At 25.8% G+C, this 14065-nt stretch overlaps 1 protein-coding gene across 1 annotated transcript in view; it reads right to left on the bottom strand.

Annotated features, from left to right (window-relative positions):
* The window catches only part of LOC136971867 (noelin-like), an 81284-nt gene extending 68509 nt beyond the window's left edge, over window positions 1-12775 (bottom strand). The window contains exon 1 of the mRNA XM_067266381.1: window positions 12360-12775. Within this exon, the coding sequence (XP_067122482.1) occupies window positions 12360-12605 (246 nt within the window). The 5' untranslated portion in view covers window positions 12606-12775. The remainder of the gene's footprint in view (window positions 1-12359) is intronic.
* Window positions 12776-14065: the final 1290 nt, after the last annotated feature.

The raw sequence follows: 14065 nt of genomic DNA, 5'->3' as shown, positions 1-14065 counted from the left end.
CCGTATCAAATTCTATTGTATAAAAGATAGCTCAACTTATATTTTTTCATCTTATTCAGTAATTCGCTGTCATTTATATCCATTAATATATTTCAGTTATCGAAATTTAGATTAATTCGTTATTTGGTCCTTAATAGGGCTCCAATCATAAATGAAAATTAAAGGCACGCATAAGAACACAACAGGAATAATTTTTTTAATTCTACACTATTACAAAACATGTTTAAACTTGTTAATTATGTAATTTTACTTATTATTTCCTGTAGAAGGAGCCTTTCGACGCTCTTACTGTAGACATAAACATTAAATTACAACTTAATTATGAAACATCCACTAATTCATAAATTATCAACACAAGTTAATTTATAGATTTTTGCAGTTAATACAAATTTATTAACACTATAATTTAATTAATTTCGAATTATTTGAACCGAATTTCCCGTAAATCTTTGACATCTTGTCGAAAATCCATTCGAAATTAGAATTAGAAATTCACGTAATTCATTACAACGCCAATGAATATAAATGACTTCCATCGATATATTATTGATATTGCCATTATCATCGATGGCGAAGAGTATCGATATATGGATAAAAATATTTAAAGATTCATCAATTTTCTTATTCAAAGCAATTTCGATGAACAAGGTCGTTTGTGAAAAATCTTCTCATCTTAAATATTCACAGAAGAATGGACGAACCTTTCCATTCAGTTATTCAATCCATTAAAAAAAGGGGGAGGAGTATTTTTAGATAGAAGGCTTCTTGCATAATTCAACACCAAAAAACATCGAACCAACTACTTCCATTACACATATTTTATTTTAACAGAAAACTTTCTGAACCAATAAGAAATGTGGAAAGATAATACCCATTGGACCAGTGATATTTGTGTTACAGCACTACGAAAGCCAATAGTAGAGAGTGCAAAAGTCAACCCTTCGATCGAAAACACGTATTTACTCTGCTACTTTCCAACTCGAATCTTTGACGTTTCCCCCTCTTTTTTTCCATGAAAGAATTAAATGTCTCTAAGGAAATCAAAATGTACCGAAACTTATGATTGGACGAAATTAAAAAAAAGGGAAAATAAAACAAAAAATTCTACTCTCATTTATTGCTTTGATAATTTATCAAGTGGAGGAAATTGATATAAAGAAAAGAATGGTGATGCAAGAAAGGGATAAGATTGAAGAATTTGAAAAAAATAGAATGCTTACTCCTGATTTTGATTCCCGATTATGGAGAAAGTCTATTTTGAATCCCGATTATGAGGAAAAATTCTACTTTTGCTCCCGATAATGAAAAATTCCATTTTTAGCTCCTGATGATTAATAGAAAAATAAAAAGTTATTCGAAATTTTCCATTAATTCATTAATAGAATTGTTAACTCTTAATAAATAAATTTTCATAAAATTTTCCTGTATTATTAAGATAATTATACATGTAAGAGAATGAGAATGTCGAGTGTAAGATTACGCTTGAAAAACACGAAATTAAACGAATATTTTAAGATGATTATAAATTGATTTTTACAAGTCTTTATTTTAAGAACTTATTTAATATTTTAATAAATAAACGTTTTGATATTTTGCCTAGGATTTTGTATAATCCACTTCGTTCCGCTTCAGGAGCTTACGTAAGAGGTTACAAATTAGATAGATTTTCTTATAAGTTCTCTTCTATCGTTTATTTAAAATAATTATTCAATTATTCTTACGGATTTTACTCGCTTTAACTGGATTTTACTGAATTTTACTGCATAAAATTTGCCATTTTCTGATATTCTTCTACCATATTCGCTCAATTTACAATTCTTGTAATGTCTAGATACGTGCTTTAAATTCCTTTTATTTATTTATTTTTTAAATAAATAACTAGCAATTTTGTACTTTTATTAAAAGTTTTGTGTATTAACTCCATTAAGAATCGATTTTTTAAAAATTTTTTACTGGATAATTTCTGTAGAAACCTGTCTTGAAGAATCGTGCTGCGAGTTCTTACGTCGTAATGACAGACTTTTGGTGAGTGTTTTATGCTGTTTCTAATATACATTTTTATAAATTATTATTATATAGTATAACTATTAACGTATAATTATCTATAAATATTGTCTTCAACTGAATTAAGAATGTCACGTCATATGAAATTCTTAATTCAGACAGCAGGCGTTATTGATTAGACATAACGTGATTCTTTTGAGTAATGACGATGGAAAGAATTAATTGCGACTTAAATATAGAAGAAGGAAGATATTAAGATAAATATTTAAGAAATTAGCGTTTATATGAATAAATATTTATTTATATCAATGTTAACTTCTGTATTAATGGATGCTATTTAACAATGGAAGAATGAACAACTGTGAATATTTTCAATTAAGAATTAGAATATATAAAGAATATTACGGTTAGTTAATTAAGGTTCGTTAATGCAAAAATTAAGCCTATAGTGGGTCTCATTCTAATGGAGATGACTGTATGAGTGAATGATGAGGAACTATGCCTTTTGATAAATTATGGGAGTACCCGCCATTGCTTGTGATAAATTATGGGGTGTGGACCGGATTCGAATTCGACAATACGTTAATACTTTATCACATGGTCAGATAAGCGCGTGACAATTAAAATATCAAAGAAATCAAAGTTTGATTTCTTTGATATTTCATGAAAGAATCATAAAGATTGTGGCAGTCACGAGAAGGAATAGTGATAAGAATCAAATTAGATATGTAAATAAAACTTCTAAATTATTGATTCAGATTAAAATTCCAATCCAGAGCTTAATCATTTATTATAGATATTTCGGGTCGCAGCACTATTCTTTATTCTTTATCCAAACTGACTGTCCCTGTCTGTGTCTATGTATTAGAAGAAGTCCCTACTGTGTAGATGGCTCCTATGTCTAGTATTAAAAAAGAAAATCTAATCTGAAATAAACATTTAAAATAGAAAACTAAAAAACAACATATTTTCATTAAACATATTTTCATTATACAAGATATTTTCATTAAAATTTCACATGTAAACAGTAGAAATATATAAAAAACAGAAAGAAGGATAACTAAAAAATGCACCAGAAAAGAAATTCTAATCAGAAAAATGAGAATTAAAGAGAAAAATGATAACAAGAACGGTGAAAAATAATTGAACATGCCAGCAAGAATACTAAAGAAACATGAATGATGCTTATTATAATATAGCGTGATAATAAATACATCATAGAAGAAAAGATAATGCTAACCAGAATTTAAAAAAAATTGAATTTGAAAGAAGAAATATGATCTTAACCAAAACATGAAAAGAAAGAAGGAGGAAAAAAGTAATAACTAACCTGAATATGGATGAAAAAAGGAGGTAATAACTAGTACTTTTCTTTGCTGATAATTCGCATTAACTGATAATACAACAGATAATAACTTCGTGATGGGATTAATATATATTTATACCTTCTTTCAATTTTTTTCAACGAGAATTTTAGTGTTTTTTTAAGGAGAAGAATTGATTAAGTTACTCTGAATTTTTTTCTTCTATATAATAATGGCCAGTGAGGTAAGATAATATATTTTTTGGATGATTCATATGCTTTTATGCGGTTATAAATCACAAGTTTTGATGAAATCTTTTAAAAAATCGATAAAGCAATAACAGAGAAAAAAATTTAATATCATTTCTTAACATTATAGAAAAATATAATTTTCTCTCTGCCTGTAGAATATTGAATAAAGAAATCACAAAACATCAATATATAAAGTATATGTTAAGAGGAAATACCTTTCAAACTATTCTACTTTATATAGAATTCTCAGAAGAGAGTATTGAGGCCTCACTATAAATAGAGGTCCAGGAGGGACCTGGTGGTTTGAAGAGATTACATATGTTGACTGTTATGACGTTTTAAGAATGACTCGAACACTTATAATAAAGCTTGAAGTCCCTAACTCACTTAATAATATATATATACAAAAGTTTACTTGAGTTTAAAGAAAGTTTAAAGATGCTGGTACAGTACATGATTCTTTAAATCGAGATTCGAGTATCGAGTAAAAAATACATCAATAGAAAGTTAAAAATTTCAATTTCTTTCTGTTAAATTTAGTTAGCTTTGTATTAAAGTATTTTTTTAATAGATTAAAGTCTAAAATTCAATTTTTTAAATCAATTTTACTAACGTTTTTCCGTTAGAAAATGAAGAAAAATCACTTTTATCAGTTTGGTAACATATAAAAAAAATCCAATAAAAGTGAAGAGATTGTCTTCTTTTTGTCTGTACAAATAACATACTAGTTTATTTTAGCTTAAGAAATAAACAGAATTTTTTCTAAATATATATATAAATAAAAGGAATTATTATCATTGTTTTCAGTTAAGAAAAATATTTTTTCCTCTTGTTCAACCAGGAACAATTGTCATCTGTAACTCTAGTTTCGAAAATAATGAATGTATTTGATCGAATTTTATATAGAAAGATACCAAGAAAACAAACAATAGAAGTTGCTTAAACAATAGAAGTTGCTTAAACAATATTTTCTTTTATATATTTATTGTTTTTCTTAAATCTAAATAAATTTTCTTTACAAACTTTTAAAACAGAAAAAAAAATTGTGTTTATTACGAAGGAACGATGAAAGATTATTTTGGTTAATGATGTAAAATTCACAGCAAGACAGAGATTTTATCAAAACTTTTCAAAGTTTAGTCCGTACAAACAAATTTCTGACAAAAGGATTCTAGTGAAAAGCAAAGTTTCTCTCTTCTTCTTCCTCGTCCTCTTCTAAAACGAGATGTCGAAGATCAAGCAATGCCCTTAGGTTAAATCATTCAAAAATAGAGAAACGTTTTTAGTCTCAAACAAAACAGATTCTCGACAAATCCACTACAAACAAATAAATAATAAACGTCACAAATAAGAATTTATGAAAAGTAGTAAATTGCGTGAGTTTGTCTTCAAATATATTTATTTCTTTTAAAGTATTTGAGTAAATACATAGAATAAAAAACAGTTCCAATGATTAAAATTTAAAACTTATCTTCGAGCAAAAAGAAAATATATAATAAATTTATATTTGTTAATAATATAGAATAATAAAGTTAAAGTAGAAGAAAAAAAATACAGAATTATTCTGCATTTTCTGTGTAGAATAATACAAACACTTAAAAAAATTCTTATACATATTCGCTGCATTATCTTTGTAATTTCGTGTGTTTTCTATATAATAAAATACAATACAATTATAATTATTTTATATTTTATTGGCTGAAAATATTTTTAAAAATGCACAAGATTTTTTTACATTTTCTGTATTTTCCACAAAAATTTAATTTTCTTTATTTGTACTGTATTTTTTTATTGCTTATTATTTAATTTATTGTTTGAATTGATCACATTAAACACAATTATTGCAGTAATATTAATTTAAGCGTACATTTCGTATTCAGTTTATTAATTACTTCTTTATAAAAGATTTATTTTCAAAATATATAATTATAAATATATTTTTTATATTAAAAGCATTAAGAGATAAATTTATAGAATAATTATAAAACTTTTCCTGGGAGATGTAAAAACTTTATCGAATCAAATAAGAAAAGAAATTTAAGAATATTTTAAGTAAATTTAAACAATTTTAAAAAATATTAGTAAAAATTGCGTAAATTTTCCTCTTAAATTTCTATCAAGTTTGTCATATCCGTTAAACTAATAATAATATTAAAAATTGTACTGGGAAAAAAAGAAAAAAAAAATGTTAAATTCAATTTGCTAATCGCGTAAATTTGATTTTATTTAATAAATAAAAAAATAAATTAATTATAGAAACTTATTCTAAAGGGGGAAAAAGAAAAAAATATTAAATTATAGCAAATCAAAATCTCTTGAGAATTAGGAAAAAAAATTTAACATTTTCCTAGAGAATATTGACATTTTCACAAGTTAAATTTGTCTATTCTTTAATACATTTTTAATGAGAATGAGTATCTTTTACTTGATTAAACAATGGATAATTATCCAGATCAATTATCGTGATTATGTGCATTATCGAGTATTACTCAAGCTATCAGCATTAAACATTATTAGTGATTGGTTAGCTTGTTATCAACTTCGATTTCCTATCGAATAATTATTTACAAATTATCGATTAATATTATTTAATTAATCGAATATTACTGGCTTAATTCATTTTAGTAAATTCAAAATTTGTAAAAAAAATTAAAAATCGGTAAACAGAATTTTAATTTTATATCTTTAATAATAATGATAAGTATAATAATTTAAATTTCATGTCACAAACTAAATTTAAATCTTATTGTTATAATGTTTAATTCTACACGTGTATGAATTTATAAATTTTAAAGTAAATATATAAATTTCTGCTTTATGAATGTTTTATTTAAATGATAATTTTTGTTATACGAAAATACAATAATAAAAAATTTATTACTTTAATATGAGGAATGCATTCGGTTAATGAAAAGAAAAGTTTTAGTAAACCACGAATTAAATAAAATATGTAAATTGAAGTTATCTGTTTAATAAATACACAAAATTGAAACGAAGTAAGTGGAAATAATTAAAATTGAAGCAGAAATCGATGGTTTAATTATTTATAATTGTTGTAATTTACATAGAAGTCATTTTGAAATTTAAAAATGAAATGTATAAATTTTTTATAATCAGCTGTGAAATGGACAAACATTTTTATCAGCTGAGAAACAGAAATTTTGTATTATCATTTGTGAAATGGACAAACATTTTTATCAGCTGAGAAACAGAGAAATTTTGTATTATCAGTTGTGAAATGGACAAACATTTTTAATCAGCTGAGAAACAGAGAAATTTTGTATTATCAGTTGTGAAATGGACAAACATTTTTAATCAGCTGTGAAACAGAGAAATTTTGTATTATCAGTTGTGAAATGGACAAACATTTTTAATCAGCTGTGAAATGGAGAATTTAATAACAGAAGAGGTGTAAAAGATATGTTTAATTGTTTAAAATTTTTGAAATATACATAAAATATATCAAATTTAAAAACGAAATTTATAAATTTTATTATTAGCTGTGAAATTTACAATTTAGTGATGAAAAAAAAATATGTAAAAATGAAGTTTATTTATAGTATATTTTGAAATTTGATGGTGAAATTTATAAATTTTATTATCATCTGTGGAATTGATAGTATATTAATTAAATTGATGTAAAAATATGCTTAATTATATACAATTTTTTAAAACACATACCATAAAAAATTTTAAGTTTTAAAATAAAGTTTATACATATAGCAGCTGTAAAACGAACTACTTAATGATAAATAGACACAGGAACATGTATATTATTCAAAATTTTGTCAAAAAATTTCAAATTTAAAAATTAAATTTACTCATTTTTATCATCAGCTATGAAATGAGCAATTTACTGATGGGAAAGATGTAAAAAGTATCTATAAACTTCTATGAAAAAAATACGTAAGAAGCGGAAATTGATGTTGAAGAAATACTTTAAGAAAAGGAAACTGAAGTGAAAAATACGTTCACAAAGAAACTACAAACCGATGTGAAACATAAATCCAACGAAAAAGCAAACAAACAAGTAAGAATAACAGGAAAATATTTTTCTGGTATTAAAAAGTCCAAGAACAATATCAAAAATAGATATAAAAACATTTAAAAAACGAGGAAAAATAAATATTTATTGCGCTCATATATAAAACATATTCATAAATATATATAATATTTTATGAAATGTATTTATATTGCGCACTGCTGTAGATGTATATATTGAAAATTACAGCCCTATTCTCTGTAATGTATATCATAAAAACATATTGCAAATTTTCCATTTTTTAAAATGTACTAAATTTAACTAATGTATATAAGCATTATTTCCACAAAAATAAAAGATTTAAGCGAAATTAAATTACTGTTTAGTAAGCAAATAACATTTACAAATGAATTCCGTTGATGCATTCAGTTTCAAGTAAAGAATTTTTAAAACATTGACCTGTATTGACTTTGATTGACGTACAAGTTACGACATTTAAACTTGCTACTTTTTACTATAAAGTGAAAAATCGAATCTTTTTTATTTAAAAAAGAAAAGGAAAAAAGGGTCTATCTTTTTGTTCTATCGTCTTAATTCGTTTCGAGTTACTGCCTCTTTTTTAAGTAACTAAATAACATAGTACAAGAACCTGTTAGAATGTGAACATTAGAATATCGATAATGGTTGAAGGAAGGAGAACTGGAACGAAAATTAATATTTTTAAAGAGAAATAAGGATAAAAATTGCAATCTAAGGTATTTTTAGCATCATACTGTTGTGGAATGTGGAATAAAAATGAAGATTTAAAGGTATATATAAATAGTACTCAAAGAAATATTAATTAATGTGATGTATACTAAACTAAAAACTCTATTGAATATAAGAGTTTCGATAATGGATTCAAGAAGAGTAGGAAAAATAGTTAATATTTTGAAGGAGGAATATAAGAAAAATATTGTTTTTAAAGGATTTTGTGGGAAGGGAATGTGAAAAATATTCAAGGTTGTATGTAGAAGGTGGGAAAGAGAAATAAAAGAATATACATGATGGTATATAGAGGTGGGAAGGAGAAATAGAAAATAATATTCAAGGTTGCATGTAGAAGTAGGAAAGGGTAGTGTAAAGAATATTCAGGATTGTATATAGAAGAAGTGGAAAAGAGACGTAAAAAGAATATTCAAGGTTTTATGTAAAAGTAAATAAGGGAAGTGAGAATATTTATGATGATATATAGAGGTGGGAAAGGGAAATAAGAATATTCAAAGTTGTGTATAGAAGTGGGGAAGAGAAGTAAAAGAATATTGACGGTTTTATGTAAAAGTAGGTAAGGGAAGTGAAAGAATATTTATGATGGTATATAGAGGTGAAAAGGGAAATAGAAAAGAATATTCAAAATTGCCTATAGAAGAAGTGGGAAAGAGAATTGAAAAGAATATTCAAAGTTTGTATGTAGAAGTGAGGAAGGCAAGTGAAAACAATATCCTAGGTTATATATAGAGGCGAAGAAAATATGAAAGATATTTAAAGTGGTATTATTTAACATATAAATACCAAAAATAAAGACTGTATATAGAAGCATATAGATATTAAGCATAAGAATATTAAAAATAGATGTAAGAATAAAAATTAGAAAGAAAATGAATATTTTAAAGGAACAATACAAATCAAGAATTACTTTTAAAATATCTTTAAGAACCAAGCAATTTTAGAAATAAAACAGGAAAAATATTTAAGGACAAAGGAAGTAGAAAATATTTAAAACATAATCAAAAATATAATAATTAACGCGATAAATATAAAGCTAAAGAAATATAAATGAATATTTTTAAGGATCACAATATTGTGGAAAATAAAACAAGAATGAATATTAAAGGATAGGAAGCAGAGAAAATATGAACGATATTCAGAAAATTACTTATATAAGAAACAACAAAACAAAAATATTCATGTTTGATAATCAAAAAGAATATTCATGAATATTCAATATAAAATATTAACGACGTTTCTCAATTCATTAATATTTGATTCTGTAATGTTTAGTAGATATGAGAAAAAACATTGTTTATGAGTAAAAGTGTGTCTATTGTGATCAATATACGTGTTTTTGAATCGACATCTGTCTGTTTGTCTACGCGTTGTTTTGTGTTAATATATCTGTTTAACAGCTTTGTTATAATTGAGAAAAACAGAATAAAGTATCAAAAGCACGATATTTTGTGTCAAAAATTCTCTATTTCTGTAAGTTAATCGATTTTCAGGACAGTCCAATATAAGAACAGAAGTTATTGACATTTTTGTCTATAGTTCGCGTCGCGTAGTGTCGCAACTTTCGCGTCGTCGCGTCGCAACCGAACGTTTATATTTACAAATTATATTTAAAAATACAGTTATTTAAACAATTCGTGTAGAAATTTAAGAAATTTTTGCATAGTTTTGTACAATTTTAAGTTTTTAAATAGATTTACGCTGGGTATTATTTCTCATTCAGTTTTATATAATTCAATTATATATATTATATTATATTATATTAATTTTAACAATAGAAAAACATTTCACATAAAAGAAATATTATCGTTTGCTAGATAAAGGAGTAAGGAAAATATTGATAAAAAATATAAACTACTGAAAAAAACGAATAAAAACATACCGAGCAAAGAAAAATACAAATATTTACTGGATATATATGCAAAAATGAAGGTTATTTATAGGAAAATAAATAAAACACGCTTTAATGTATATGTTACAGTAAACTTGCATATACTTCCTTGCCGTTTACTTAAAAAGATGAATTTACAATAAAATTTCTATATAAATTTTTCGAATTTTTGAAAAATTACGAAATTTTTAAATAATTATCCACAATTTTAAAACATTTAAAACTGTAAATAATTATCGTAATAATATATAAATAGAACTAAAAACAGTATAATGTTTCCTTAAAATAGGGAATATATTTAAAGGTGATACAGTATAGAATAGGATTTTGTTGGAGGGGTTTTTTTCTAGAAGTCATAAAGTTAAAAAATTTGGTTTTATAACAAGTGTGTGCGCGCGGCTCATTGTAGCATAAACACAACTTTTGTATTCAAATGAGAGCCAATGCGTTGAATAAAATCTTTGAAGCGAATTAATGCTGAGAGGACTACCTGATGAGATCCATCTATAGCAATGGAATCTCATCTACCTTCCTGTATTGCTGGCATTAGTAACAGCTGAAGAAAAACTTCAGAAAGAAACTTGTTACCTCTAAAAACACCTTTAAATAAAAGCTCTATAGTAGTTTCATTTACGCTCTTCACTGTGAAAAGAAATAAAAAGCAATATTCTGAACCGCAATACCACTTTACTCCTAAGAAATTCAATCAATCTAGAAAAGTAAAAAGTGTAGAAGGGGGGATAAAAACTAATAACTTAAAAGTCGTACAGATTTTTAAAAAAATAATAATAAAAATCCATAGAAATGATTATTTTTGTAGTACGTATTTATACATTTTCTCAAAAGTACGGCTCGACTAATTAGATTTAAGTTAAACTTACTGGAATATTTTAAATACTATAAGAAAATTGATAAAATATTATTAAATTAGGACAAGTTCGACATTAGATTTTATAGAAACATTTAGTCCAGGCGAGTTTTTTAAACCTAATAAAAGGAAAAAATTAAATTCTTTTTTCTTTACTTATTTTTCAAAACGTATTTTTACGAGGATAAAAATAGAGTGGAGAACATTTAATTATCTTTGCAGATTGGTCGTTCGTGTAGTTGCATTTCTACAATATAAAATTACATATGTGTACTACGAATTGTATGTTAGAGTGCTTGTATTATGCAGATATATAGGGGGATACTTATGTTTACGCTGTGGAATCATATGATGGAGGAAGTATCTAGGTAATCAATAAAGCAAGTCAGGCCATGTTACAGTCACGTAGTGAGAAACTGTTGAATTGCCCGAATCTGTACCATACACTTCATCTATCAAAAATCATTATTTAATGAGAAAACTCTAATCAATAATTAAACGAGTCACGTAATGTGTTACGACAAAATAAACACAGATTATTCGGTTATATTGTTACACATTTTAAATGTTGTCCGTGTTTATACGTTTATAGAAACTGTTTTATTACCCTTTACATAATTTTTCCAGTCGAGGAATTTTAAAATCCACTGGAATTCGCGTAAGTACCGATTGTTATATCATAATTAAATGAATTAAAATGCTAATAAGTAGGTGGCATGTAGGTGTAGCAGTGGAACAAACCAAGATAAATGATATGCAAAGCAAATTTCAGGTGAAAGGTATAATAGAATTTCAAATATTATCGACTAATTTGTTTTATTTACAGGCATCTAACAAAAACAGCAATAAAGCTTTGAAATTATTGACTTTTAAAAGTGGATAGGAAGTATTAGCCAGGTGAGAAAGCACATTCCTAACCTCATAAATTTGAGTAGTGTAACCAACGAAGGTAGTGGACACAGCCATAAAACGCTATTACGTCGAAGCCATAAATAATTAACTTTCCAAGAAATAAAATATTAATTTACGATATCAAAATTAAATTATTTATTAATAATTTAAATAGATTTGATTGTTCTTTAAAGCGGAGAAAATTTTATTTTGGTCTGTTGTTCTCCTAAATATGATAATTTATTTACGCTAAGGGATGTGACGTATCTCTAACAATTCAGATATAATTTAATCTAGATACGTACAGTAAAGAGAAATTTGGGTGTGAATTCTTACGAAAGTGAATTAATTTACACGTTAAGGGGATGAAAATAAGGTTATAAATAGAAAGGAGCAAACTTACAGATAACTTGGAATAGGATGTTAGCAGCAGCGATTCATCCGATGGCGATACATCAATTGCAGCATCTCTCTTGGCTCTCTTATGCGAATTATCATCTTCTATTATGTGATTAACAGTTTCACGTTCGTGTTTTAATGACGTGTAAATCCTTATTGTAAAATATGCATTGATTATCAGTCCTACATAGAGTAACAGCACCAGAGCGTACAGTAAGCGAGATGTATTGGCTGCCTGACTAGCTGCCATGTTGAAAGTGCACTCTCCGTCCAACACATGGTGTGAGTGGGTCGTGTCTTCCACGTGCCTTATGTTCTAACTTGCAGCCAATAGGATATGCTGAATTACGTCACGGTCACGTGTATTAGTCCAAGCGCAAACCCATAAAGATAACGGCGATTGAATTATTCATTCACCCGTTAATACTTTGACATTTTTAAAAGAAAATATAGGTAGTACTTCATTATAATAAAGAGCGAGTAACTGGTAACTAGTTTGCGTGTTCACGTGTACAGAAGGCCTTAAGTATCACGTGATGAGACGAAAATAAAGCTATAGATCAATGTAATTTTTATCTTAACAGTGAAGTATATATTGGAAAATCTCTTAGAGTCAAACATAGACTAGTGCAATCATCTGTTTGTCTCGATTGCAGAATTGAGGACAATGCCTTTTGTTCTGATATTTGATGACAGTAGAGGTAGAGAGAGAGAGAGAGAATCACGTGAAAAATGGTACGTTGCAGCACGAGCAAAAGACGTCACAGAAGTTCCGGTTAAGGGTATACTGTCCGGATATGTCCTTCGCAAAGCCCACAAATGGATGTTCCTGATAACAGTTATCTAGAATGCATTTAAGAGGAAAGATCTCGTGTGTTATTTTCTATATCCCCTTGTTGCACGCTTGGCTAAGGATATTTTATTTATAATGCTTTATAATGTTGGACAGGGAGAACAACCGAATAATAGAAAATTAAAATCTATAAATGTATTTCACCTTATTCAAATTTTAAATCGATTATCCCTAAATTTTTACTTTAATTTTTATTAAAATAATAATTCTTTTTAAAAATATTTTTAATTTGATAAAATTTACAAAATATTTTATTATAAATAAAATATTTAAAATATAAATTCTATTTCTAATATTTTTTCCTCTATAATTCTCTTATAAAAAATACATTACTAAAAATAAGTTTTCTCTCATCCATTTAAAAATTTTTTATATTTTATTTTATAAATTTATCTCATTAACTTTTACTTCAAATTTCCATTTAAATAATTCGTCTTTTAATTTGTAACTTCGCATATATTAATTTTTTAATTAAAAAATAAAGGCAAAACATACGAAAAAATTTAATAAACATTAAAATTCTAAAAGCTGAAGAAAGAAAGAAAGGAAAAAAAAATTTACAACTTCTCTTCATTAAAATTAATTAATTAAAACCGAGCCAGATAATATTAATTATAATATAATTAAAATAATCTCTTAACGTTTAAACAAAATTAATTTTAAAAAATTATTATTAATTTTATTAAAATCCTTGATACTTTATTATAATATGAATGATGATTCTTACACTCTGTTAATGATAAAGAGTAAAAATTATCAAATATATATTAATTATAATTATTTATATAGATTTAAAAGTTATAATAATGAAAGATATATAATGATATCTTCTATTGATATCTTCTATACTCGCATAA

Source organism: Centruroides vittatus, unplaced genomic scaffold (genome assembly GCF_030686945.1).
Source record: "Centruroides vittatus isolate TY-2023 unplaced genomic scaffold, ASM3068694v2 contig_273, whole genome shotgun sequence".
NCBI classification, from domain to species: domain Eukaryota; kingdom Metazoa; phylum Arthropoda; class Arachnida; order Scorpiones; family Buthidae; genus Centruroides; species Centruroides vittatus.
This window is presented reverse-complemented; position numbering and strand designations above follow the sequence as displayed.